Genomic DNA, 27,754 nt, shown 5'->3' with positions numbered 1-27,754 from the left:
TGGCTTATACTGTATTTTTCGTGGAACTTGATGAATAACACCCGGGGTCATGGCAAAAACGCTTACCTCCACTGAAACAAAGTGTTCAAAATGCATAAAATTCCCTTTCAATATCCATATTTTTGTGTTTTTAAGGTAAAGGACACCTGACCTTATATTTAAAGCCTCGTGGAATCCACATGTTAAACTAAATAACAAGTGATATTTCCTAGGGACAGAAAAGGAAGGCACTGCAATGTAGGAATGACCCAGCTAATACAATCATATGAAAATTGCTGTTCAAAACAACTGGAAACTCGGAACTCTTCGACTTCATTGAGTTCAAGACAACTGGGAAAAAACGAGCGACGTCTGAGAAAAATTGTCTTCCAGGTTCCAAGTTCTCTTGAAACCAGCATTATAGCAAGCTGCTGCCCGACAGCACAGTCTATGACGTTGCACGCAACCATTGGTTGATGAATGCAACGTCTGAACAGGGGAACGCGACCGAAATTACGCTCAGCTTTATAGCCTGCGTTTGCACCAACAGGTTTATACGATTGTGTTTAGTGGAAGCGCGGTGAGATGAGCTACAGTGCGCGCGGGACTACACTGACCTACACACCAGCTGACATCTGCAACAAGAAGGATAATTTTGCATGTACACATAAAAATACTATTTATTACATCTGCAGAAAACATAGCAATTGTCAAGTGAACCTTAAATAATTCTACCATCATGGAACTTGACGCGTCTATCATTCTCCCTGCGCTCTTCTTTACCATTCTTGCTGTTGTCTTGGCAGCCAAATTCATCCCCAAAAAACAACCAGAGGAGAAGAAGAAGAGGGTTAAAGTAGGCAACGGAGACGACATTCCACCTTCCAGAGCATTGGCACCAGCAGTAGCAATACTGGAAGTACCAAAAATGGTGGAGGTACCCCCACAAGTGGTAGAAGCTGAAGTTATACCCGAGCCAGTAACAGTTTCCCCAGTAGTTGAAGAGATCAATGTTGTAGAAGAAGAGACAGTTAAAGAGCCTGAAATGATCCCCGAGGTTCAGGTAAGATATTCTGTTTAGCTTCATTGACCTGTTATGAATAGAACATCTGGGCATAGGTCATTATTTGACTAATTGGTTTGAAGGTGATGAAGTGACTATTTGGCAACTCTCCAGAACTTCATGAACTGACCACAGCCTTTGTTGCATAGTACCTGGCCAGAAAACACTGCAATTACTCTACTTTTAAATTTAAAGTATTCAAAATCAATATCGTTTTAAATCCAATTTTGTGTAAAGTTGTGCCATTTATGCACTGCTTAAGCATGTCCTTTGCAACATCAATGTATTTCTCTTGCAGGCTATTTCACATCAAATACGAATTCCAACAAAAGCTGTTGTCTCTTTTGATAATCTAACATGAAATGTGTTTATTGTGTTAATACATCCTTACATTTCATGCTGGATTTAAAATGAGCCCAGCTTGTATTGTCACAGAAGGGAAAATGACAAGGAAAAACCATCTGTGTCTCCAAGGCCGTTAATACAGTACTTGATTTATAATGCCCATTTAGCTAATGACTGTGTTATGTGCGTTCCAGAGCCAATGCTCTAAAGCGCACAATAAGCAGAACTGAATGTACCCTGTCTCCCAAGGGCACTCAGCATTTTGACCCCCATACCTGCCCCCCATGTATACTATAGTGCAATTGACCTTTTCCATCACAGGCCTATATGAGCTCTAACCTGACACACACGTCACAGAGAATACATTGGAGACACCCTCTATGTTTGGTCCCAAACATACAGTATTTTCTATATTTAATGACCGTGAGGTCAAGAGTATTTGGACAGTGACACATGTTTTGTTGTTTAGGCTCTGTACTCCAGCATTTTGGATTTACAGTGATACAATGTCAATGAGGTTAAAGTGCAGACTGTCATCTTTCATTTGAGGGTATTTTAATCCATATGGGGTAAACCATTTAAAAATTACTGCACGTTTTGTACATAGTCTCCCCATTGTAGGGAACCAAAAGTATCTGGACATTGAAGTCATCAAAAGTTTAGTATTTGGTTCCATATTTCTAGCAAAACAATAACTACATCAAGCTCGTGACTCTACTAACTTGTTGGATGCATTTTCAGTTTGTTTTGTTTGTGTTTCAGATTATTTTGTGCCCAATAGAAATTAATGGTGAATTAATACTGAATGAATAATGATGATTGTTACTTTCTCAGAGGCACAAAAATAATGGTCCAAGACATGCTAGCCTCTCACCATTACCAATAACATTTTTTTTGGAGGGGGGTATGATATTTATACCTCTGTAACTTTCTCACTCATTATTATTCATGATTAGTTCATGATTATCCGCAATCATGGGAGCATCCACATTAATGTAGAAGTGTTTAGAAACATATTATATTCTTATTTACAATAAATATGACTCCAAAATGACACAATACATTATTTACCATTAGTTTCTATTTTACAGCTTCTTCTGTAGTATTTATGTTCATCCTCCTCTTTGTTAGACTGACTTTATCACTATGTTAGTGGCACCATGCCATCTAAGTTGGGGTGGTTTGTGTGTACATTACCACCTGCCGTGCATTTTGCCACGCTCACATGCTCTACACGCTAGTCGGAACTCAGACATTTTGGACTTCCTAACTGGTTGAACCGGCACGTGGATAACTACAAGCAAGTTGGACATTTCTGAGTTTCCTAGTTAGGGCTAGCACGTGAACGCAGCATTACTGTCTGAGCTTTACTATTATGTTTATTTTTTACAGTTGCATTTAAAGTGCACATTTAAGAGTGCTCTCTCTCTCTCCTCCCTCAAGGTGAAACAATCAATCAATCCAATTTATTTATAAAGCCCTTTTTATATCAGCAGATGTCACAAAGTGCTTATACAGAAACCCAGCCCATACAGCCTCCTCTGTTATGAGAGACATAACTTCTCTCCGTTGCCTGCTATATGGGACCCAGCCAAGTTGTGCTGCGGCAGCCCTGGGGCTGGGGGAGCTCACTGGCGAGTCTACATACAGTACGAATGGCATGGCACCTCGTGTGGCTGGCTTTCTGAGGGGCGAGATTAGAATAACATGTTGTCTGTTTTATCACCATCAGCGTTCACATCAATGATCTGGGGCTGGGCTCTCATTTAGCACATCAGAAAACCACCATGTACTGCTCCGCTCTGCACAAGTTTGAAGTCTAATATTATCTACAATAACGTGTGTGCATGTTTTACCGGTTTCACATCATTCATCTGGCCTCTCATCTACCAGATTGGTAGCTAACCTGCACTACTCTACTCTGCACAAATGTAATACAAACTGCATATTTACATTTTAACTGGAGGTATAGAGTTCTACAATCACTAAACCTTTGCTCTGCGACCGAGGCTACATCTTGGAGCTGTGGAATTTGGGGCTCCTTCCTGTGCTGCTTGCTTTGCTAAAAGTGTTCCCTTATCATTACCCCAACCCTCTCTCCTCCCCTCTCCTCTCCTTCATTCCCTCTGTCTGCTCATGTTTCTCCTGTATGTCTGTGTGTGCTTAGCAGCAGAGGCATGCTCTGTGTCACATCCATAGTTCCTTCTGTTTGAACTTCACATTTCTGTTCCTTAATCTTCTCTCACTATCACTCACCTGTGTTGTTTTGGGTGTGGGGGTCAGTGTAAGGTGCTCATAAATGTGTGTTACTGTCCTGGACACACCCCCTTCTCAAACCCTATAGACTAGTATAGACCCTATAGAGCAGCCACTATAGAGCAGCCACTGACAAATGTAAAGAGAAACATTAAGATCAGAAGCCAACCCACAGTCATTCTTCCATATCCTCACCATACTCCATCAACAGTATTGAACAGTACTTTCTCCATCAAATGTTCAATTACACATTGCCAAGACAGAGTACTGAATATTCAGCAGTCTTTTTTTGCTTGTTATGGGTCGCGTCTGCAAACCTTTTGAACGGTACCCTACACCTATAGTAGTCTGTGAATATGCCACATGTTATCGTGGCCCCGTCAAAACCGGAAAGGAAACAATCTCCACTAAAGCCCATTATTCCATACTCAAGCTGTAGCAGTGTTGGAACATTGTGTGTGTGTGTGTGTGCGCACACTTGTCGTGGAGGAGCACACAGTATAACACACATACATGTACACAGACATGTCAGCCTTTAGTGACCAATCAGGGGGCCATGACTTATTAACTCCCAGTATCCAGGCCCTTTCAAGTCAATGTCTGCATTGTGTTCTGAGATTAAGACTTCCCCCTTCTCTCCTCAATGCTCCCCACTTAACTATCTGGTGATATATGGACTCTATAGATGTGTATATGTGTCAGGGTTGGCCTTAAGGTAGCAGAGATACTGTAGTCTCCTTCTGGCTGAGATTGATGAGCAATAAAACAACATTCTTGTTTTACATGTTCCAATGGCTGCGACACTCTACACCCTGCCCCCATACCCATCCTTTCTTGTTGTACAGTCAGAAAGAGTTAAGCTAGCATTCTCTGCCTCAGGCTTGAATGTAATCATGTTAATCAAGTGTTGTATTTGCTCGCCTCTTTTAGCGTTACATCTTCCATGAATTACTGTATCAGGGAGGAACAACACAAATGTTGATTGTGTCTTTTCACAAGTGTGACTTTTTTGCTTTATTTATATGAACATGTAAAACACTCAAGAAGTTGTTTACAAACCCAAAATGAGTTTCAGATGTTCTTCTCTCTCTGCACCTTCCATTCTAACCTCTTCCATCGTGCTGAAACACACTATAAATGGGAATGTGTCTGGGCCTGCTAGCTAACTCACTGCTCACGCTGAGAAGGCAGACATACACAGGCAACAGCTGGAGCCAGCTGTTCTTTTGTCAGATGCAACATGGAGGACACTGTTATCCGGAAGTAGTTTGCTGCCTGTCGAAGGCTGTTAACGTGTTTTGTTGCAGGCAAAACATTCTTAGTATATAAGGGCCAATGTATGGTACCCTTTGAGTGCTCATTGGGTAAATCCAATGTTTGTCAGTTGTCCCATGAGGGTAGTTCATAAGTAAATCTTAGTTATGTGTATAGTACACAGACTACAAGAGGAGACTAGGGATTGTTTTTCCGAACATTCCTCAGCTCTCTGCTCTCTTGTGTGATCGTCAGACTCCTAACAGTATCCTGTGATGGAATCTGCAGAGCTGCTTACTCATTGGTCAAGCTCCCTGCTGACCTACCTCTCTTGGTATTTCCCCTTGTTTCTCTGCCTACCTACCTCTGCATGCACGCTGGAGCTACAGTCTGCTCTGGGCCCTGTTGTCCTTCCCTTTCCCAGCTGGACTTCACAACCAGATCCAGACAGGCACCCATCCCCATGAGAAGACAATGCCCTGGCTTCAAATCACATTACAACTGCTAATTCCCCTCTGTAACACGAGCAGTGGCCCATTACAAGAAGTTTGCAGTTGACACTGTAGTGGGCACCGACTCCCTCTCTCCCCAGCTTGACTCACCATAGAGCTGAAACCCTGATGTCTTTTCTGGCCATGTTGGGCACTGCGCTGTGCACTAGACAAGTCAACACAGAGGAATGGAGGAGGTCTGCCCAGTGCCGGAGTGAGAGGGGGAGAGAGGAAGCATGAGGGAGTCATTTCCATTCTTAAAAGGTTAGCCAATCCCCCAGTGAAAAGCTAAGAAACAGCAGCTCTTTGTAAATTCATTGGCCAGGCCTGCACAGGCCCCTTGGCAGGTAGTTCCTCTTAAAAGCTACCATCAACTGCAGTGCTGTATACTGTATGTCTAAACAGTACAGTACATGCTTTCTATACAGTGTTGGTATGTATGGAGGAAGTCATGGTGGGTTGAGCTGTTTCCTATAGAAGTGTTGCTGCTCTGGCTCTGTGTATTGTTCTGCCAAAACAACAGATAAACTTTATCATGTGATTCACTCTTTTGATTGCCGTCATGTGGCCTCAATCATTGATGATGTTCTTACTTAATAAAAGTCAGCTGTTTTGGATAACAGAACAAGGGCTAAACTATTGTATAATTTTAGTAATAATAAAACATATTCCAAGTCAATCATTATTCGTGAGAATCAACATTTGGACTCAATTCAGAGCCAATGACATGCTGAAATGAAACCTCACCCACGGTCTCCAGTCCAGTGGTGATGTCATCGATGGCACAATGGAGTAGGATCTCATTCCTGCAGGCCGCCACAGCACACTGTGACCATTGACTGCCAGGACACAAAGCTGTGTGTGTTTGTGCCTGTTAACAACACCTCTATTAGCAACACCCTATGGCTAGCTCTGCACTTGAGTGTTCTGAACACTAATTGGCTTCATGCTACCCCACCGGATGTTCCTCGCTGTATAGCTCCACACACTGTCGAGGTATGTCTGTCGTTGTTTCATTCATTGGTAATATCAGCCACCGATAAGGCAGTGGCTTTGGGGGAACAATGTGTCTGTGTGTATGCAGAGACACAGAGCAGGGGTGGGAGGTTGCTGAGACAACAGGACACTATTCCACCCCAGATGCCTTGGCCCATTGCCCTGAGCCTCTTTTCAGGGGATTGTCTGATGGACAGCAACAACATGACACAGACAGCCTGGTACCCCCAGGTCATCTCAATGGAGGAAGAGAAGAGAACTGGCATGGACAATGTAAAGGAGAGGGTACAATACACCCAAGGGGCTTCAGCTGAATTCTCAGCTGATGCAGTCTTGATGTGGACAGTAAATACACAAAGTTCATCCCGCTACATCAGAGGTGTGGTATCAACACCAACCTTGCCCACCACCCACTCAAGGGGCACGGTAGCACTATAAGTTCCCTGGGGGCGGGTAGAATTTCACTTGGCGGGCCAAGGGCCCTACCCCAACAACTCTTAAGAGCTTCTCCAGTGAGACCAATGCCGTTTATCACCCTTCTGTTTATTGTTGCTATAAAGGTAGCCACGTTATTCAGTATCCACTTGCAGAGAGGTATCATTCTCTTCTGCCTCCTTCTATGCACGGACCACTGTCTATGCAGCTGTCTATTTACCACCACAAACCGATGCTAGCAGTAAGACCACACTCAACGAGCTGTATAGGGCCATAAACAAACAAGAAAATGCACATCCAGAGGTCAGCGTTTCTCGTGGCCGGTGATTTTAATGTAGGGAAACTGAAATCCATTTAATTTTTAAAAATTTGCACGTCACCTGTGCAACTAGAGGCGGCAAAACTCTTGATCAGAAACGCATACAAGGACCTCCCTCACCTTCCCTTTGGCAAATCAGATCATGACTCTATCCTCCTGCTTCCTGCTTTGAAACAAAAACTAAAATAGCAAGCACTATTGACGTGTTCAATACGAAAGTGGTCCGATGAAGCGGATGCCATGGATCACAGGCAACATCCGCACTGAGCTAAGGGTAGAGCTGTCGCTTTCAAGGAGCGGAACACTAATCTGGACACATAGGAAATCCCGCTACGACCTCCGATGAGCCATCAAACAGGCAAAGCATCAATACAGGACTAAGATCAAATACTACTACGCCGACTCTGACGCTCAATGGAAGTGGCAGGCCTTGCCAAGTATTACGGATTACAAAGGGAAACTCAGCTGTGAGCTGCCCAACAACGCAAGCCTACCAGACAAGCTTAAATGCCTTCTATTCTCGCTTCGAGGAAAGCAACACTGAAACATGCATGAGAGCATCAGTTGTACCGGACAACTGTGTGATCTCGCTCTCCGTAGACGATGAAAGACCATTAAACAGGATAACATTTACAAGGCCGATGGGCCAGACGGAATACCAGAACGAGTACTCAGAGCATGTGCTTCAGGAGGCTGAAAAGATTTGGCATGGATCCTCAGATCCTCAAAAAGTTCTACAACTGCACCCTTGAGAGCATCTTGACTGGCTGCATCACCGCTTGGTACGAAAACTGCAAGGTGGTGAGTATGGACCAGTACATCACTGGGGCCAAGCTCCCCGCCATCCAGGACCTCTATACCAGGTGGTGTCAGAGGAAGGCCCGTAAAATTGTCAAAGACTCCAGTCACCCAAGCCATGGACTGTTCTGTCTGCCACCACACAGCAAGCAGTACCAGTTCACCAAGTCTGGAAGAAAAGGGACCGTGAAGAGCTTATACCTCTAAGCCATAAGACTGTTAAACAAGACTGCTGAATAGCCAAATGCACAGGCTCTATGCACACACTGGACTCTACCCCCCCACACACACACACACACACATACTTACACTGACACCCCACACACACATACACACTTCATACGCCCACCCAAACATAACATGTGCACACATGCATACTGAGGCCACACACACACACACACACACACACACACACACACACACACACACACACACTTTCCCACTTACCACATACACTGCTGCGTCTGTCTATCTACCCTGTTGCCTAGTCACTTTACCTCTATCTATATGAACATAGCTGCCTCAATTACCTCATACCTCTGCACATGAACTCAGTACTGGTACTCCCTGTATATAGCCATGTTATTACCTCATACCTCTGCACATGGACTCGGTACTGGTACTCCCTGTATATAGCCATGTTATTACCTCATACCACTGCACAATGACTCGGTACTGGTACTCCCTGTATATAGCCATGTTATTACCTCATACCTCTGCACATGGACTTGGTACTGGTACTCCCTGTATATAGCCATGTTATTACCTCATACCTCTGCACATGGACTCGGTACTGGTACTCCCTGTATATAGCCATGTTATTACCTCATACCACTGCACAATGACCTGGTACTGGTACTCCCTGTATATAGCCATGTTATTACCTCATACCACTGCACAATGACTCGGTACTGGTACTCCCTGTATATAGCCATGTTATTACCTCATACCTCTGCACATGGACTCGGTACTGGTACTCCCTGTATATAGCCATGTTATTACCTCATACCACTGCACAATGACCTGGTACTGGTACTCCCTGTATATAGCCATGTTATTACCTCATACCACTGCACATGGACTCGGTACTGGTACTCCCTGTATATAGCCATGTTATTACCTCATACCTCTGCACATGGACTTGGTACTGGTAATCCCTGTATATAGCCATGTTATTACCTCATACCACTGCACATGGACTCGGTACTGGTACTCCCTGTATATAGCCATGTTATTACCTCATACCACTGCACATGGACTCGGTACTGGTACTCTCTGTATATAGCCATGTTATTACCTCATACCACTGCACATGGACTCGGTACTGGTACTCTCTGTATATAGCCATGTTATTACCTCATACCACTGCACATGGACTCGGTACTGGTACTCTCTGTATATAGCCATGTTATTGTTACTCATTATTGTTATCAACTGTGTATTTATTCCTTGTGTCACTATTTCTAAGTAAGCATTTCACTGTTAGTCTACACCTGTTGTTTGCGAAGCATGTGACAAATACAATTTGATTTGATGTGCTCATGGCCCATACACGCTAAGAAAAAAAGGTTCTACCTGGAACCAAAAAGGGTTCTCCTATGGGGACAGCCGAAGAACCCTTTTGGAACCCTTTTTTCTAAGAGTGTACTGACCCAAAATGACTGAGTGCATGTCAGTGGATGCCACATTTACAGAGGTCAATGTCACTGTATGAGCTGAGTGAGGGGTAATTGGACAGGCAGTTGTTAACAGGGCCCTAAATCCTCTGCAAGCCATCCTACAGCTCTTGGACTACGTTTGGTGTCTGGGTGGTACCGACACTTGAGGAGCCTAAGAAATTAATGACTGATGCAGAATGGAATCATGACCTCATACACTTCTACTAGAGAGAGAGCTCTCTGACCAAATTAGGAGATGTAAAAATTGAGAATTGGTGATGATGTTGAATCTTAGACTTACAAAATGTGAGCAATGCATCATCTCATTCTAAAGCAGTGGTATTCAAGGTCAGGGGAACTGCAGTGGGGGTTTTGAGATCAAAATGCAGAGATCAAAATGCAATGATTGGAAGTTTATTTGTTAATATAAAATCTACATTTAATGATTTTAAGATTGTGTCATTAGATTTGTGCTAGGGTGGGGTCGAGAGAAATTCTGGCCCAAAAAATGTGGTCCCCGCTGAAAAGGTTTGAATACCATTGCTCCAAAGGGATTCTATAGACCTACATTCAGCCCTATTATGACCCTGAATAAGATTGCTTTTGTGAATGTGTGAGTTGGGTCCTATGCATGGAGTATTTTGGTGTTTAATAGCTGAGGAATTCAGTGGCAGAGGGGAAGAGGCTGTTGGTGGGTAGGTCTGCTAAATGGATTCCATTCCATTGGTTGGGTGTGAGTAGTCTAAAGAGAGCCTAACCCCTGAGCAGCCATGAGACACAGTTGGGCCTGGTAGAATCCATGCCCCTGGCCTTCTCTGTCTACTACCATTTGCTACTGTGGTGGGTTAGTCGACATGTCCATCATCATAAAGTCTGCTCCAAGAGGAGGGGTAGGGTTGTGACACAGGTGGCCATGAGCTTCCTCTGCTAAATTTAATATACACTTTTTAAAGTCATGTGGCCAATTTATATAGACACAAATATGAACAGCCACAGGCAGAAATGTCAACAAATCATTTAATATTTTGATTAAATCACCTTCAGCTTCTTTTCTTCACTTTGTCACTTTGGTCTTCTACATTTGGAGAATTTAAAACTACTTTATAGCTGGACTTTACTGTAAATGAGCACCCTACTTATACTCTTAGTTCTAGGCTTTAGCCATTGTTACTCTGATCAGAGATGACAGGAGGCCTCTGACAGCGCGTCAAGCCCTGAGCCCACTGTGTCCCCATATGTGACCTCACTGTCTCTCTGTGTCCTCACTGTGAGATTAGTTCTCCCAAGTATTAGACACCAAAAGCATGAAAATATATTTTTGGTGAGTTGTGTGTGCATGTGTATGTGTGAGTTCCTGCGAATCCAGTTCTGTCAGGGCTAGGGAAAGTTCTGGAGAGGGAGGGGTGGAGATGGATTTAAGGAGGGTTTATTTGTGCCTGTGTCATTGGCAGGCGGCATACAGAGAGGACACAGCCACTAAACAAGAACCTGAGAGAGAGCTGCAAATGACAGCTGCCACTCATAGAATAACCATTACAATGGGTCAAGAGGTTATGACGTCCACAGGGCTCAGCAGTTGAGTCAGCAATTTGTAGAGGTTTGCACAAAATATGCAGGTTTTACATTTCAGCATGTGAAGGATGATATTCTGGGTTATGTCCCTCCAGCACCAATTTTTATAGAATGTGGGATGCGATACTGTTGAAGTATATGGCTATATTTCCCCACCATAGACCTACTCCTTATAGACTGGGGCAATTTGGATACTATGGGGGTGTCCTATTGCTGTCTTTAGTGACAATTTGACAGACACTCCCTCTGTATTTTTGCATGAGTTCTGTTCAGTGGTTCTATTCTTGGCCGTTTCCCAAAGTCAGTACTGGTTGAGCTGATGAGTTCTCATATACAATCACCCAGTCATCTCTGTCTTATATTCCCCAGGAGGCTATGCATGACAAACAACACTCATCAGTTCTTATTGTTATTAACGTGAGCAGTTGGTTCCACTAATGTAATTGTCTCAGGTACTATAGAAACAAGTCTAGCCTAAAGCTCAGCTATATTTAGAACCTAGGACTGCTAGGTTGGGAATACAACACAATTCCCTATTAACCTCCATTAGCCGCTACACTGACCATTGAAGGCCATTGGAAAACAAAGTCATGTTCGTGGTCAGATTTTTTGCTCAATATTAATCACAATTTCATTGTTTTAAACAGCATTTCAGGTGTACAGTAGATTATATCTGTTATACACTTTGTCTCTGCAGGCTGTGCCAGAGCCCGTGGTTGAGCCAGAACCCGTGCCTGAGCCCATCCCTGAGCCAGAGCCCATCCCAGTCGTTGTTGAGGAGCCCATCCTTGACCTCATCGCCGAATCTGTGGTGAAGGAGGTCCCCGTCAGAGAGCCCACCCCTGAGCCAGCAAGGGAGCCCAACCCCAAGCCAGCAAGAGAACCCACCTCTGAGCCCATCTTCGTGACAGAGCCAGAGGACCTTGAGAGCAACGGTAGTATGTTTTAATAGTTTTTTGGTGTTAGCTGTGGGTACGGTCAGTCGTCCGAAAGCAGATCAAGTTTGACTCCCTGAATGGATTGACATTAGCAATGACTAACTGCATGAAACCAACCTCAAAGGGCCCGAATGCATTAGCCAGCATTAACCGGATGCACATCACTGCATACCCAGCAAATCCTCATTTAAACTGGATCTGGGGTGGCTAGCAGATACACTGGCTTGTATATACGCCGTGGGGGTATATCCTCCACTGACACATCCCCTTACAGTCTTGAGACTTGCCCTCCTTTCACTGGAACTGAGTCGTGCATTCAAACCAGCCACCATTTTGTCTTTCAGTCAGGTCTTTTCTGATCCCTTGAGGCCCCAGGTCTCCATTGAGGCAGGTCTCATTGTGCCATGATTACAGTAAGTGTTTCCAGGTGAGAGGTCAGGCCTCCCTGGAATACTGTACAATACAACCACACAGAGCCACACAAACACAAGAGCTTTGTGCCTACATGGGCTTTTATACTGTCACGTATATATCTGACTAGGTTTCGGTTGGACGCCTCCTTTTGTTACAAATTATTTGTAGACTGTATATTGACCGCAAATATCCCAAACGAATATTATATCATATTTGACTAAAACATAATAACATAGTATATGATCACATAACTGTATATCTCTCTATTATGCGTGGCAATACTTTGGAACAGATTTTCAAAATTAAAATAACTTGGAACTGATTTGCTGTTGTTTTGTAAGTCCAACAATAAAAAATTAAATATCCATTTATTTATTTATTTTTGCTAAAAAAAACTTGGCCAAATAAAATCACCTGTGGGCCAAATTCGGCCAGAGGGCCACCAGTTGGGGAACCCTGCCTTACAGTATATCCTCACTGAATAGCATACAGACCACTGCTGCTGCTAGCGGGCAATCATCACTGTATGTGTGTGCAGGGGAGATAACTCCATTCCAGGACAAAATGTATAGTAAAGCTGCCGTTTTGCATGTTGAGATGGTAAAGGGGAGTAATGTGGACTTTGAGGCCAAATTCGATCTCATGTCTCCACCTCACCAGCAGTTCACTGTTGATTGACAGTGAAACATGAGTTTCATTAAGTGACATGGATGGATGATCTCTGTAGGGGAGTTTGGTTTTTAGAACAAACTGGTTAGCAAGGAATGTACATTGATTATACTAAACATTAGGAACACCTTCCTAATATTGAGTTGCACCCCAGCCCTTTGCTTTCAGAACAGCCTCAATTTGTCAGGGCATTGACTCTACAAGGTGCTGAAAGCGTTCCACAGGAATGCTGGCCCATGTTGACTCCAATGCTTCCCACAGTTGTGTCAAGTTGGCTGGATGTCCTTTGGGTGGAGGACCATTCTTGATACACACAGGAAACTGTTGAGCGTGAAAAACCCAGCAGTGTTGCAGTTCTTGACACAAACCGGTGCGCCTGGCACCAACTACCATACCCTGTTCAAAGGCACTTAAATATTTTGTCTTGCCCATTCGACCTCTGAATGGCACACATAAAAAATCCATGTCTCAATTGTCTCAAGGCTCAAAAATCCTTCTTTAACCCATCTCCTCCCCTTCATCTACACTGATTGAAGTGAATTTAATCAGGGACCTTAATAAGGAATCATAGCTTTCACCTGGATTCACCTGGTCAGTCTATGTCATGGAAAGAGCAGCCATTCTTAATGTTTTGTACACTCAGTGTATTTATTGCTTCATTTGAAGTTGACAGTTACCTAAGGACAGAAAATGAACACTAGTTCACCATAATGCAGTTCCATGGAGCTACAAATATGTAAGGTCTTAACTCTTGTCATCCTATGATCATGTTTAAGATCTCTATGTAGCCTTTCAGGTGTTACATGAAACACCACATTACATCTAATTATTGAGCTTGTATCTTCTCGGTAGAATGGACTCCTGGGAAAACTGATCAATGTTCAGACCTGTCTTTAGGATATGGCCTGGTTTGTACCGCTGTCTGTATCAGTAAAGTGTATTCCTCTAAATGAGAGACAAACTGGCTCACTAAGACACGGGACTGTTGGGGTCTGGTTCCACCGATAGCACAGGGTTGTAATGTCACTCTGTGTACTGTAAATTGAATCAGTGACGTTGGCACACATAAAAGTGAATCAGCCACCTGACTCTGAATTTAATTACAGCCACACGGTCACTCTTGGCTCTGTTTTGACTGTACTCTACTACTGTGTGTCCTTCCTGTAATCCTGATATACTGTAGCAACAGGACTGTAACTAACAGCCACGGTGGTCCCAGAGGACTTAGAAATCGTCCAAACATTTATCTGTGTGTGTGTGTATGCGTGCGTTTGTGTGAACATGCATGTGTGTGTACTGTATGTATGAATGATGTGTAAGTGTGTGTTGACCATGGTCCCTCATGTTTCCTCTGACGTGGCATCAGCTGAGGAGGTGCACTTTACCCCAGGAATGAAGATTAGCAAGTTGGAGAAGCTGATGACCAAGGAGGAGATGGAGGAGGAGCAGAGGTAAGTGCCCCCCTCTCTCTCCCTACTGCCCCCCTTCTCTTGGCACTGTAGCATGACTCTAGTTAACCTATCCTCCTACTGCACGCCAATGCAACCACCTTCTTCCTCCCTCCCCTATCCTGTTCTTGTGTGTTGACCTGGCATTTAGGTGCTATGATAACATCGATGACAACATTTACCCTGCAGATCAGAGGGGGTTGGTCACAGAGTGGACAGTTAAACCAATAACCCACCAAAGCAGTGAGGGACTTCCAGACCTTGTACCTGTAGCTACTAACTCCCTCAAAAGAAATGTAGACTTGAGACATCCCACTGGGCACAGACGTCAATTCAACGTCTATTCCACATTGGTTCAATGTAATTTCATTGAAATGACGTGGAAACGACGTTGATTCAACCAGTGTGTGCAGTGGGATGTTCTGTATCTTTATAGGTCACCAGATTGCAAAATAAGATTAGTAAACTTTAAAATTGAGGGGCAAATAAGGAAGGAGACAAAAACAACAACAAAGACTGCTTGTTTTGAAGCCTAAAGGTTACTGTTAGTTTGTAATGCTAAACATTATCCTACAGACTGTGGTGAGCTTGTGGTGGGAGGCTGGCATAGGGAGCGAACAGCCTTTCTCTCTTTCTCTCTCTCTCACATCCTAGGGCTTGAACTTGCATAAGCAGAGGGAGGGAGGCCTTATGTGATGTAACCCCTCAAGATGCCTCCTATCTTTTGGTTTAGCCAGTCCTGTTCTCTGTTAGAGGAGCAGTGCAGTGAGCCTGGGGCCCAATGCTTGCTGGGGGTTGGAATGACTTAGTGAGCGAGCGTGCAGGGGGCGGATGTGGACTCTGTTTAGGGGTGTGACAACAAGGCAATAACATGGATTAATAGCAGCACTTACCGTTTTGGGGGGGGGGGGGGGTTCCCCAGTTTCTATAGCGAGGGGAGTGGAAGGCTTGTGCCTTCTAACACAGGAATTTAATCAAGGTCTTAAAATATCTGCCAAGCTTGGCTCTGGAGAGCTTGGATCTGCCAGCTCTGTTGGTTTGTTATGTTCCCATGGAGTTGTGAGCTGCGGAAGAAGAAGGAGGAAGGGAGGAAAGGCATGTGGGCCCTGAGTTTCAGGAATGTTTTTCTTTGTCTTTTTTGGGGAGTATGCTTCCACTCTTGTTTGAAGCCTGAGCAGTGGCTCATGGTTTTAAATGACCAACGATATATTAATACATCTTTATACGATTAACTATAGTTCCATTCCAGCCCCAAACCCAGCTATATGTTACTAAATCCCTGTGCCTTGTACCCTCTGCTGTTCACTTATGTGTTTACACACAAGAGCACAGCATGTACTTGCTCACCACACCAACCGTTGGGCCTGAATTAAACTCAACCACAACTTTGGCCTAAACTTGACTTCATAAAGCTCAGTGCAATGCTTTCCTTTTGGCACTAGGTTTTATGTGGAAAATATGTAAGCATGTGAAACCTATTTGCATTGCCATAAGTGCCAAAGTTGGGGACAAAGCTGTGGTTAAGTTGTCTGTTTCTAAGATGTGGAATTGTGTAGAGTTCTGTGCAGCTGTACATAACAGCTTTCACCCTGCCTTTATCTTTTCAGGATAGAGCTCACACCTGACTTTACCTCTCTATAAGCAACATCGACAAGCACACTGTGAGTTAGGAAGGATTATGGGTAAGGTATCATTAAACTTTAACCCCCCCCCCCCCCCCCCAGAGCCTCTTATCCTCTCCCAAGTCTCAAAAATACCACCTCACCTCCCTCCTTTCTCCTCTCACCCACTACCCAGGGTGTGACACATCACTGGTGAAGGGCAGAGCCATATACAGTACATATGTACAGTGCCTTTGGAAAGTATTCAGACCCCTTTACTTTTTCCACATTTTATTACGTTACAGCCTTATTCTAAAATAAATTTAAAAAATTAAATCTACACACAATATCCCATAATGACAAAGCGAAAACTGTTTTTTTTTATTTTGTTGCCAATATATATAAAAAACTGAAATACCTTATTTACATAAGCATTCAGACCCTTTGCTATGAGACTCGAAATTGAGCTCTGGTGCATCCTGTTTCCATTGATCATCCTTGATGTTTCTACAACTTGATGGGAGTCCACCTCTGGTAAATTCAATTGATTGGACATGATTTGCAAAGGCACACACCTGTCTATATAAGGTCCCAAAGTTGACAGTGCATGTCAGAGCAAAAACCAAGCCATGAGGTCGAAGGAATTGTCCGTAGAGCACTGAGACAGGATTGTGTCAAGACACAGATCTGGGAAAGGGTACCAAAAAATGTCTACAGCATTGAAGGTCCCCAAGAACACAGAGGCCTCCATCATTCTTAAATGGAAGAAGTTTGGAACCACCAAGACTCTTCCTAGAGCTGGCAGGCCAGCCAAACTTAGCAATCGGGGGAGAAGGGCCTTGGTCAGGGAGGTGACCAAGAACTTGATGGTCACTCTGAAAGAGCTCTAGAGTTCCTCTGTGGAAATGGGAGAAACTTCCAGAAGGACAACCATCTCTGCAGCACTTCACCAAGTGGCCAGACGGAAGCTACTCCTCAGTAAAAGGCACATGCCAGCCCACTTGGAGTTTGCCTAAAGACTCTCTGGTCTGATGAAACCAAGATTAAACTCTTTAGCCTGAATGCCAAGCGTCACTTCCGGAGGAAACCTGGCTCCATCTCCACAGTGAAACATGGTGGTGGCAGCTTCATGCTTTCGGGATGTTTTTCAGCGGCAGGGACTAGGAGACTAGTCAGGATCGAGGCAAAGATGAACAGAGCAAAGTACAGAGAAATCCTTGATGAAAATCTGCTCCAGAGCGCTCAGGACCTCAGACTGGGGCGAAGGTTCACCATCCAACAGGACAACGACCCTAAGCACACAGCCAAGACAACAAAGGAGTGGCTTCGGGACAAATCTCTGAATGTCCTTGAGTGGCCCAGTCAGAGCCCGGACTTGAACATGATCGAACATCTCTGGAGAGACCTGAAAATAGCTGTGTAGCGATGCTGCCCATCTAACCTGACGGCGCTTGAGAGGATCTGCAGAGAAGAATGGGAGAAACTCCCCCAAATACAGGTGTGCCAAGCTTGTAGCGTCATACCTAAGAACACTCTATGCTGTAATCGCTGCCAAAGGTGCTTCAACAAAGTACTGAGTAAAGGTTCTGAATAATTATGTAAATGTCATATTTAAATTAGCAAACATTTCTAAAAAACAGTTTTTGCATTGTCATTATGGGGTATTGTGTCTAGAGTGATGAGGGGAAAAAAACTATTTAAAACATTTTAGAATAAGGCTGTAACGTAACACAATTTGGAAAAAGTCAAGGGGTCTCAATATTTTCCGAAGGCACTGCATATATAACTCTGGTGAAAGCAGTGTGTATCGATGCATTCACCCATTTACTGATTACACTAGTATGACATCACCAACAGTGTACCTTGACACCAGGCGATTGGGCTGTAGGTTATTGTTTTTTTGTCTTTGAAGGGACCTGTTAGCCAATGATAGGCTTCCACTGATGTGGTAGAGCACATATCTGGGTCTGATAGGGCACATTCTGGCAGAGCTTGCTTTATCCTTTCTATTTGACACTTTCTGTTTGATCACCGCCAACGACCACCAGAACTACAGTGCATTCGGAAAGTATTCAGACCACTTACCCTTTTCCACATTTTGTTACGTTACAGCCATTCTAAAATGTATTAAATATTTTATTTTCCTCATCAGTCTACACACAGTACCCCATAATGACAAATCGAAAAAAACAGTTTTTTAGACATTTTAGCTCATTTATAAAAAATAAAAACAGAAATACCTCATTTACAATTTAATCCATTTTAGAATAAGGCTGTAACGTAACAAAATGTGGAAAAAAGTCAACGGGTCTGAATCATTTCTGAATGCACCGTACATCACTTCCCTCCCCCATCCCACCATCTACGTCCCCCTGTGTCTTCAGACAGTCTAATATCCTGGAGCTTCAGGTTCTATAAGGATACAGTTAATAGTTATCATATGCTGGTGTCTCACGGCCATTGAAAACAAAGGGCCCTACGATCATAGGAAATACTGCATTGGGGCACCAATGTTGGTCATCATCAGTGCTGCAGGGGAGACTCCCCCCCCCCCCCCCCCCCCCCACCTTCTATTAATGCTGGTGCCAGGGGGGAATCCATTTGGAATTGGTTGGTGGTGCGTGGCACCTGCTAAACAAATGCCTGAGAGAAAATCAGTTACTCACTTACAGCACACCCAAAATGGCTGCCATGATAGTATTAAAGAGTTTCATGATTTAATGGTTGGGTGGGACTTTTATCAGGACCACTCTGATTTGTACACACTCAGGGGGCCTTGCAGAGAGCAGTTTTGAAGTTGAATTATAGCTGAGCCCTGAACCTTAGACTGTTGCTGCTATACCATTGGGCCCTCTGCAGGCAATATCGAGGTAGTGAGACACTTAAATTGGGGATTTTTTTTACTGTGTCTGTGTGAGCTGAAATGCTTTCACTATAATTGCATTTTTATTCCAGATGGTGACAGCATTTGATCAGTGTAGCCTGAAAAGGCAAGTCAGGCCACTATTTGCAAGCCACGTGTATTGTCTCTACTTGACATATAAAGATCAACATTATTATTGCAATAAGGCTGACCCACTGGAATATAGGTATCTTTCTTCTTGCTCATAAACTGTTTTTGTTCAGCCTACCAGTGTCCGTAGGTCTATCTAGAATGTGTATTACTGTATGCCTGTCATATCTCCAATTACAACATTGCTACATCTAGGGGCAACCTAGACTCAGGGGTAGACGTTACATAGGCAATGTAAATCCGGAACACTCTAATAGTATGATAGAGTGTCCCGGATTTAATTTGTAGATGTCCACAATCCATTTTGTATGATATGTTAAGACATTTTAATTCGTATGATACAGTATGTTTCGAAATTGCTAAACCTATGATATGTTACGAATTGCAATTTTTTTGTGGCTAACGTTAGCTAGGTGGCTAATGTTAGCTAGAAAAAAGGTTAAGGTAAGGTTTAGGAATTAGGTTAAAGGGTTAAGGTTAGTGTTGGGAGAAGGGTTAGCTAACATGCTAAGTAGTTGCAAAGTAACAAAAAATGTGCGTTATACTTCCACCCTACTTTAGTTTTTTCCTTCACTAACCTTTTACTGCAGTGGGCTAAATCAGGGTCACACAGACTGTTTATTGGTAGTCTTAAACAAAACTACTTTGACACCAAAGTATTTTTTAAATGATTTAACCTTTATTTAACAAGGCAAGTCAGTTAAGAACAAATTCTTATTTACAACGATGGCCTACCGGGGAACAGTGGGTTAACTGCCTTGTTCAGGGGTAGAACGACAGATTTTTACCTTGTCAGCTCGGGGATTCGATCCAGCAACCTTTCGGTTACTGGCACAATGCTCTAACCACTATGATACCTGCCGCCCCAAATATACACCTCACACACATTGTTATGGGCTTAAAAAATAAGATGCCTGTACCATGTCAGATATAGAGTTGAAATGTATAAAGTTTTGAGTTTGCATCCCAATATTGCACTTTAAATAAATCAAATCCAATCAAATTTTATTTGTCACATACACATGGTTAGCAGATGTTAATGCGAGTGTAGCGAAATGCTTGTGCTTCTAGTTCCGACAATGCAGTAATAACCAACGAGTAATCTAACCTAACAATTTCACAACAACTACCTTATACACACAAGTGTAATGGGATGAAGAATATGTACATAAAGATATATGAATGAGTGATGGTACAGAACGGCATAGGCAAGATGCAGTAGATGGTATCGAGTACAGTATATACATATGAGATGAGTAATGTAGGGTATGTAAACATTATATTAAGTGGCATTGTTTAAAGTGGCTAGTGATACATTTTTTACATCAATTTTTCCATTATTAGAGTGGCTAGAGATTGAGTCAGTATGTTGGCAGCAGCCAGTCAATGTTAGTGGTGGCTGTTTAACAGTCTGATGGCCTTGCGATAAAAGCTGTTTTTCAGTCTCTCGGTCCCTGCTTTGATGCACCTGTAGTGACCTTGCCTTCTGGACGATAGCGGGGTGAACAGGCAGTGGCTCGGGTGGTTGTTGTCCTTGATGATCTTTTATGGCATTCCTGTGACTTCGGGTGGTGTAGGTGTCCTGGAGGGCGCAGATAGTTTGCCCCCGGTGATGCGTTGTGCAGACCTCACTACCCTCTGGAGAGCCTTATGGTTGTGGGCGGAGCAGTTGCCATACCAGGCAGTGATACAGCCAGACAGGATGCTCTCGATTGTGCATCTGTAAAAGTTTGTGAGTGCTTTTGGTGACAAGTCGAATTTCCTGAGGTTGAAGAGTCGCTGCTGCGCCTTCTTCACCACGCTGTCTGTGTGGGAGAACCAATTCAGTTTGTCCGTGATGTGTACGCCGAGGAACTTAAAACTTACTACCCTCTCCACTACTGTCCCATCGATGTGGATAGGGGGGTGCTCCCTCTGCTGTTTCCTGAAGTCCACAATCATCTCCTTTGTTTTGTTGATGTTGAGTGTGAGGTTATTTTCCTGACACCACACTCCAAGGGCCCTCACCTCCTCCCTGTAGGCCATCCTCCCTGTAGGCCATCTCGTCGTTGTTGGTAATCAAGCCTACCACTGTCTGCAAACTTGATGATAGAGTTGGAGGCATGCATGGCCACGCAGTCGTGGGTGAACAGGGAGTACAGGAGAGGGCTCATAACGCACCCTTGTGGGGCCCCAGTGTTGAGGATCAGCGGGGTGGAGATGTTGTTTCGTACCCTCACCATCTGGGGGCGGCCCGTCAGGAAGTCCAGTACCCAGTTGCACAGGACGGGGTCGAGACCCAGGGTCTTGAGCTTGATGACGAGTTCAGAGGGTACTATGGTGTTAAATGCTGAGCTGTAGTCAATGAACAGCATTCTCACATAGGTATTCCTCTTGTCCAGATGGGTTAAGGCAGTGTGCAGTGTGGTTGCGATTGTGTCGTCTGTGGACCTATTGGGGCGGTAAGCAAATTGGAGTGGGTCTAGTGTGTCAGGTAGGGTGGAGGTGATATGGTCCTTGACTAGTCTCTCAAAGCACTTCACGATGACGGAAGTGAGTGCTACGGGGCGGTAGCCGTTTAGCTCAGTTACCTTAGCTTTCTTGGGAACAGGAACAATAGTGGCCCTCTTGAAGCATGTGGGAACAGCAGACTGGGATAAGGATTGATTGAATATGTGCGTAAACACACCAGCCAGCTGGTCTGCGCATGCTCTGAGGACGCGGCTGGGGATGTCGTCAGCCCAGACGGCTATATCACAGAAGACTGAAATATATCAAAACCGTTCGACATAGAAATACCAGATTTTCAGTTTATTAATGATGAAATTCTGAAACATATTAATAACATTCCACCCACGAGCCCACTATATTTGTCTGCAGGAAATGGCTTCAGCATTTGCAGACTGTATGTCAGATTTAGTCTTCAACGATTATCACGTTACACTGTGCGACATTACCAAATAAAAATCTTGATATCAACCTGGCCAGATTGTACGATTTTCTTCAGTTCTGTCGTCACATTCTGCAATTTGCCTGCAGAGGTGTATTTGATCTGAGCATGTGCCAGTACCAGCAGCGCAAGCCTCACTCAATGCTTATGCGTGAGTGAAGTGAGTTCTGAATAAATTCAAGTAGGCATCTTAGAAATAGTTTTCACATACTAACTTTATATGTCCGTTTAATTTGATTGGCGATTTTGTGCATTTATTGAAATCCCACCAGGTAGCAACAAACAAGATTTTTTACAGGGAAATCGTTCTTCTTGCACAGCATGTAGGCTAAATGTTTAATTCAAACTATTATGTTAATCTGACTATTCACAATAATTGTATTGTTGTGTGCATACTCAGTTGCGGCCGTCTTCTAATTGGTCAGTCACCGGGATCAGCTCATAACACCAGCCACACTACGCGATAAAGGACAAAAAATGTGGACACCGTGCCAAGACGTCCGACCATCGTTTACGACCTAAGAATTTGTCCGCCACGTGGAAATTTTGTCTGGGACGGCAAAGTTGTGGCATAAAACGGCTAAAATTGTACAGTCTACAAAAGCCGTACAAAACGTAACAAATAAGTGGAGTGTCCCAGATATACATTTACTATGTTACGTCTAGTCTATGAGACCAGGCTGCCAGGGGAGGAATGCTTGTTTCAATAGTTAATTGTTCAGCTGTCACATTCACATGTCTGCTGCAGCTATTAGAAAGCATATGATAATCTGGTCTCTTTGTTACATTGCACTAATTAGGACATACTAACCTTTGAAATGGCATGCATCTCACACATTGCCATCTAACCTGCCTGGGAACTCTGTGGTGCTCCGGGGTGAAGTTTCTCCCAGGTGCAGATCTAGGATCAGCTTCCCCTCTCACAACCCTAATTAGTAAGGAACATGTAAAACTGACCCAAAATCAGCATCTAGGGGCAACTTCACCGTACACCAGTGGGGGAGGGGGATCTGTGGTGGTGGTGGGTATTCTATGGTGGTATGCTATTTTCCGGGTGTGTTTTGATCAACCTTTGGTCAGAGCACTGTCTGCTTTAGGTCTCTTGAAACTACTAAACCCTGATGCATGCTGAAATAACAACCCTGACAATGGTGAGTGATCTCACTCTTTTCCAAGTCACGAGTTTGATATCAGTCAAATTCCAATACTACTTAACATTTCTGACTCTTAAGCTAATAACAATAACTGGCTAATAATATCAATGAAATAGCTATATTTGTCAATAGATAAAACTGTTTGTTTTGTACTGACATATTAGTACTCTCTTTTTTCCAGTGCAGCTGAGTAGGCGATGAAGAAAAGGAATGACTCTACACCCACACCTTTCTATTCTTTACTTTGTTTTGTGAAAAGTGATCACTGAAGAAGAACCTTTGAAACATCTGCTGAGAAGAGCGATCTCTTCTGTTGATTGTCCGGCAACTTTGCTGTTGATATGGAAAATATTTGTTGCTTTTTGTCCTCTCCCCTTTTCTTTCCTTCTTTCTTACTTTTGAAGGATGTGAATTAAAGGCTATTGCTCAACTCTGCCTGTGAATTGCATGCTGCATTACACCAAACACACAAGTGCCTATGTGAATCTTTAGTCCCCGCCCCCTTCGCTTTCTATCTGCTCTCTTACTGGTGGCGTCTATCCTTTTGACTAGAGCAGGAATGATTCATTCTGGATTCTGAGACTCTGATAGTCGCAACGGAACGTTTGAAGATAATACATCCATGCTTATTACAGAGTATGACATGTGGGGTGTGCAAAAAAAGTTCCTGAAAAAAGTAAGGTCGGGAACCACTGGTTTAGAAGAAATGGATGACCATTGCAATACCAATACAGTAAGGAAGTGTTTAAATAGCTATAATGGGTGAAGGGGTAGGGAAGGGTTGTGTTGTTTTTCATTGTTTTAAAATATGAAACTGTGATTTAAAGACATGACAAGTGATTTGCATGCAAAGGCCCCCTCTACCCAAGTCTTTGTCTGTGTGGCCACTGTCCATTGTGAGCCAGTCCCTGACACTTTTAAGTAATGTAACAAATGCCAATCAGTAACATCCAAATAGCCTAATGATGGCATTCTGAATGCTGAGAACCATATATCTCACTTCTGTCCTGACTCTGACGATCACTGGGGCTTTTGTCACTTTATAAGTATGTAACCAATGCACACTGACAATGAATGGGCTTATTTTCATATGGGACTGGAGCTTGGTAGATAGAATGGCTAAAGTGGAATATGTGTATGACAAACCGTAGTGATTTTTGTAGAGAGATTGAAATGTTTTGTTTAAACATTATGTTTTTGGGCTTTTGTAAACTCTTGACTATTAAAAGCCAGTTTGTCTAAAACCAATGCTTGTTTAAGCCTCATACTCATTTCCACCCAGTAATCCACCCATTTTTCCATATCAGCACATCTAATTAAAAGCAGTAAGTTCATCTCATCATTGAGTTTTGCTCACCTACTTTGTAGCACATTTTGCAGTACATTTACATATAACACAATGCTAATCAGTATGTCATGTATTGCATCTTTCTATGTAAGCCAGAAGGTCCTACATGGATTGATGATGATATCATAACTTTAAATCTCTCTATGTACATACGCAATAATAGCCGTTCTCATTGCACCACTCAGCATATGATTTCTGGTAACTAGTAGGGCTTTGTATGTTTAAGACGTGCCTTAGTTGATGTGCCTTTGTCAGGTAGGTGTTAACTTCAGTGGGACTTGAGATTGAAGCCCTCTGGAAGAAGGTCTTTTGAGGTGTTTTTATTGGGCAGCCTGTAAAGGTCCAGTATGTGAATGATGACAATAATAAACTGTGAAGCACCTGTCTACCCCAGGAGATGTTTTATAGCTGTGTTTATTATAACATTAGAAGACACACAGTGCCTTGCAAAAGTATTCATCCCCCTTGGCGTTTTTCCTATTTTGTTGCATTACAACCTGTAATTGAAATGGATTTGTATTTGTATTTCATGTAATGGACATACACAAAATAGTACAAATTGGTGAAGTGAAATTTAAAAAAAATAACTTGTTTAAAAAAATAATTTAAAAAAAACTGAAAAGTGGTGTGTGCATATGTATTCACCCCCTTTGCTATGAAGCCCCTAAATAAGATCTGGTGCAACCAATTACCTTCAGAAGTCACATAATTAGTTAAATAAAGTCCACCAGTGTACAATCTAAGTGTCACATGATCTGTCACATGATCTCAGTATATATACACCTGTTCTGAAAGGCCCCAGAGTCTGCAACACCACAAAGCAAGCAGCACCATGAAGACCAAGGAGCTCTCCAAACAGGTCAGGGACAAAGTTGTGGAGAAGTACAGATCAGGGTTGGGTTCTAAAAAAATATCAGAAACTTTGAACATCCCACGGAGCACCATTAAATCCGTTATTAAAAAAATGAAAGAATATGGCATACAACAAACCTGCCAAGAGAGGGCCGCCCACCAAAACTCACGGACCAGGCAAGGAGGCCATTAATCAGAGAGGCAAAAAAGAGACCAAAGATAACCCTGAAGGAGCTGCAAAGCTCCACAGCGGAGATTGGAGTATCTGTCCATAGGACCACTTGAAGCCGTACACTCCACAGAGCTGTGCTTTACGGAAGAGTGGCCAGAAAAAAAGCCATTGCAGAAAGAAAAAAATAAGCAAACACGTTCGGTGTTCGCCAAAAGGCATGTGGGAGCCTCCCCAAACATATGGAAGGAAAATGCTGTCTGGCGCAAACCCAACACCTCCCATCACCCAGAGAACACCATCCCCACAGTGAAGCATGGTGGTGGCAGCATCATGCTGTGGAGATGTTTTTCATTGGCAGGGACTGAGACACTGGTCAGAAATGAAGGAATGATGGATGGCACTAAATACAGGGAAATTCTTGAGGGAAACCTGTTTCAGTGTTACAGAGATTTGAGACTGGGACGGAGGTTCACCTTCCAGCAGGACAATGACCCTAAGCATACTGCTAAAGCAACACTTGAGTGGTTAAAGGGGAAACATGTAAATGTCTTGGAATGGCCTAGTCAAAGCCCAGACCTCAATCCAATTGAGAATCTGTGGTATGACTTAAAGATTGCTGTATACCAGCAGAACCCATCCAACTTGAAGGAGCTGGAGCAGTTTTGCTCATTTGAAGAATGAGCAAAAATCCCAGTGGCTAGATGTGCCAAGCTTATAGAGACATACCCCAAGAGACTTGCAGCTCTAATTGCTGCAAAAGGTGGCTCTACAAAGTATTAACTTGGGGGGGTGAATAGTTATGCACCCTTAAGTTTTCTGTTTTATTTGTTCTTATTTCTTGTTTGTTTCACAATCAAAAAATATTTTGCATCCTCAAAATGGTAGACATGTTGTGTAAATCAAATAATCCAAACCCCCCAAGAATCCATTTTAATTCCAGGTAGTAAGGCATCAAAATAGGAAAAATGCCAAGGGGGTGAATACTTTCGCAAGCCACTGTATGTGTGTAAGACACACACACACACACACACACACACACACACACACACACACACACACACACACACACACACACACACACACAGGTAACAATCATGTGTGTTTTTTGGGATGTCACGTGTTGTTTGTGTACACTGAGTTTCTATTATATGTATCCATTGTGTGTGTTGATGAGTGTGAGTTTGTAAGTGTGTCATATAGACCCAGGCATTGGAAGCGATGCCATCATGTCTGTGTGTATCTGTTCTAGGGTGCAAAACGATCAGTTGGCAGCCATCTTTCTCCTGCTGATGCAGAACCAGGAGGCACTAGGGGAGGTGACTGAGGGAGACATGGAGGAGCAGCTCAAACTCTACTCCCTGTAGCAGAATGGGGCGGTTCTATTATTGTCAACCTTGTATAGGGCTGAATAGCCTGTTCCCCTTTTTAAAGTGCAGGTGTCAAGCAGAGCAACTGTCAATGTATAATACCGTATTTATGTTTGATTTATCATGTCAAGTCAGAATGATCCATTACAGACAAAGACAATAGGTTTAATATTCTGACATACTGTAGCGGGATAGGCATTACCCATAAGACCAAAACAATTGTACTACACTTGAATGTAAGACACAAGTCTTTATACTGTTGTTGTTCTGTTAACATTGGTTATCGTAAAGTATGGCAATGTTACAATGGCTTTAAAAATCACATGTTCTTATAGAGTATGAACAATTTAATGAACAAACAATTGCAGTAACTTATTTACATTAAGTATATTGGTAACACACTATTTGTTTATATTACTTAAATGTTTAATGAAGTATTGTTGGTAAGTCACATATACTGTATGTATTTTCAGTTGTAAAGAACTATTTTGGAATGACTTTGTAGTGTTAATATAGGTAATATTGAAATATACACTGAGTGTACAAAACATGACAGAGACTGACCAGGTGAATCCAGGTGAAAGCTAGGATCCCTTATTGATGTTACTTGTTAAATCCACTTCAGTCAGTCTGGATGAAGGGGAGGAGACAGGTTAAATAAGGATTTTCAAGCCTGGAGACAA

The 27,754-nt window shown here is 43.1% G+C and overlaps 1 protein-coding gene across 5 annotated transcripts; it reads left to right on the top strand.

Moving 5' to 3' along the window:
• The first annotated feature begins 135 nt into the window (after nt 1–135).
• On the top strand, nt 136–27,158 carry LOC110538537 (uncharacterized). 5 transcript variants are annotated; one of them, XM_036938624.2, is made up of 5 exons: nt 455–1,042; nt 11,864–12,101; nt 14,554–14,638; nt 16,243–16,317; nt 23,519–24,580. In XM_036938624.2, exons 1-4 carry the CDS (start codon nt 719–721, stop codon nt 16,274–16,276), a joined length of 681 nt encoding a protein of 226 aa, XP_036794519.2. In that variant the 5' UTR covers nt 455–718; the 3' UTR covers nt 16,277–16,317; nt 23,519–24,580. The 5 variants fall into 5 exon arrangements, with proteins under 5 accessions (XP_036794522.2, XP_036794519.2, XP_036794518.2 ...); XM_036938623.2 differs by having other exon boundaries at nt 23,514–24,580; XM_036938627.2 differs by lacking the exon at nt 16,243–16,317 and having other exon boundaries at nt 136–1,042; nt 23,514–24,580.
• Nucleotides 27,159–27,754: the final 596 nt, after the last annotated feature.

Source organism: Oncorhynchus mykiss, chromosome 12 (assembly GCF_057628025.1).
Source record: "Oncorhynchus mykiss isolate SJ-2025 chromosome 12, ASM5762802v1, whole genome shotgun sequence".
NCBI lineage: Eukaryota > Metazoa > Chordata > Actinopteri > Salmoniformes > Salmonidae > Oncorhynchus > Oncorhynchus mykiss.
The sequence above is the reverse complement of the archived record's forward strand: the minus strand, read 5'-3'. Positions and strand labels throughout refer to the sequence as shown.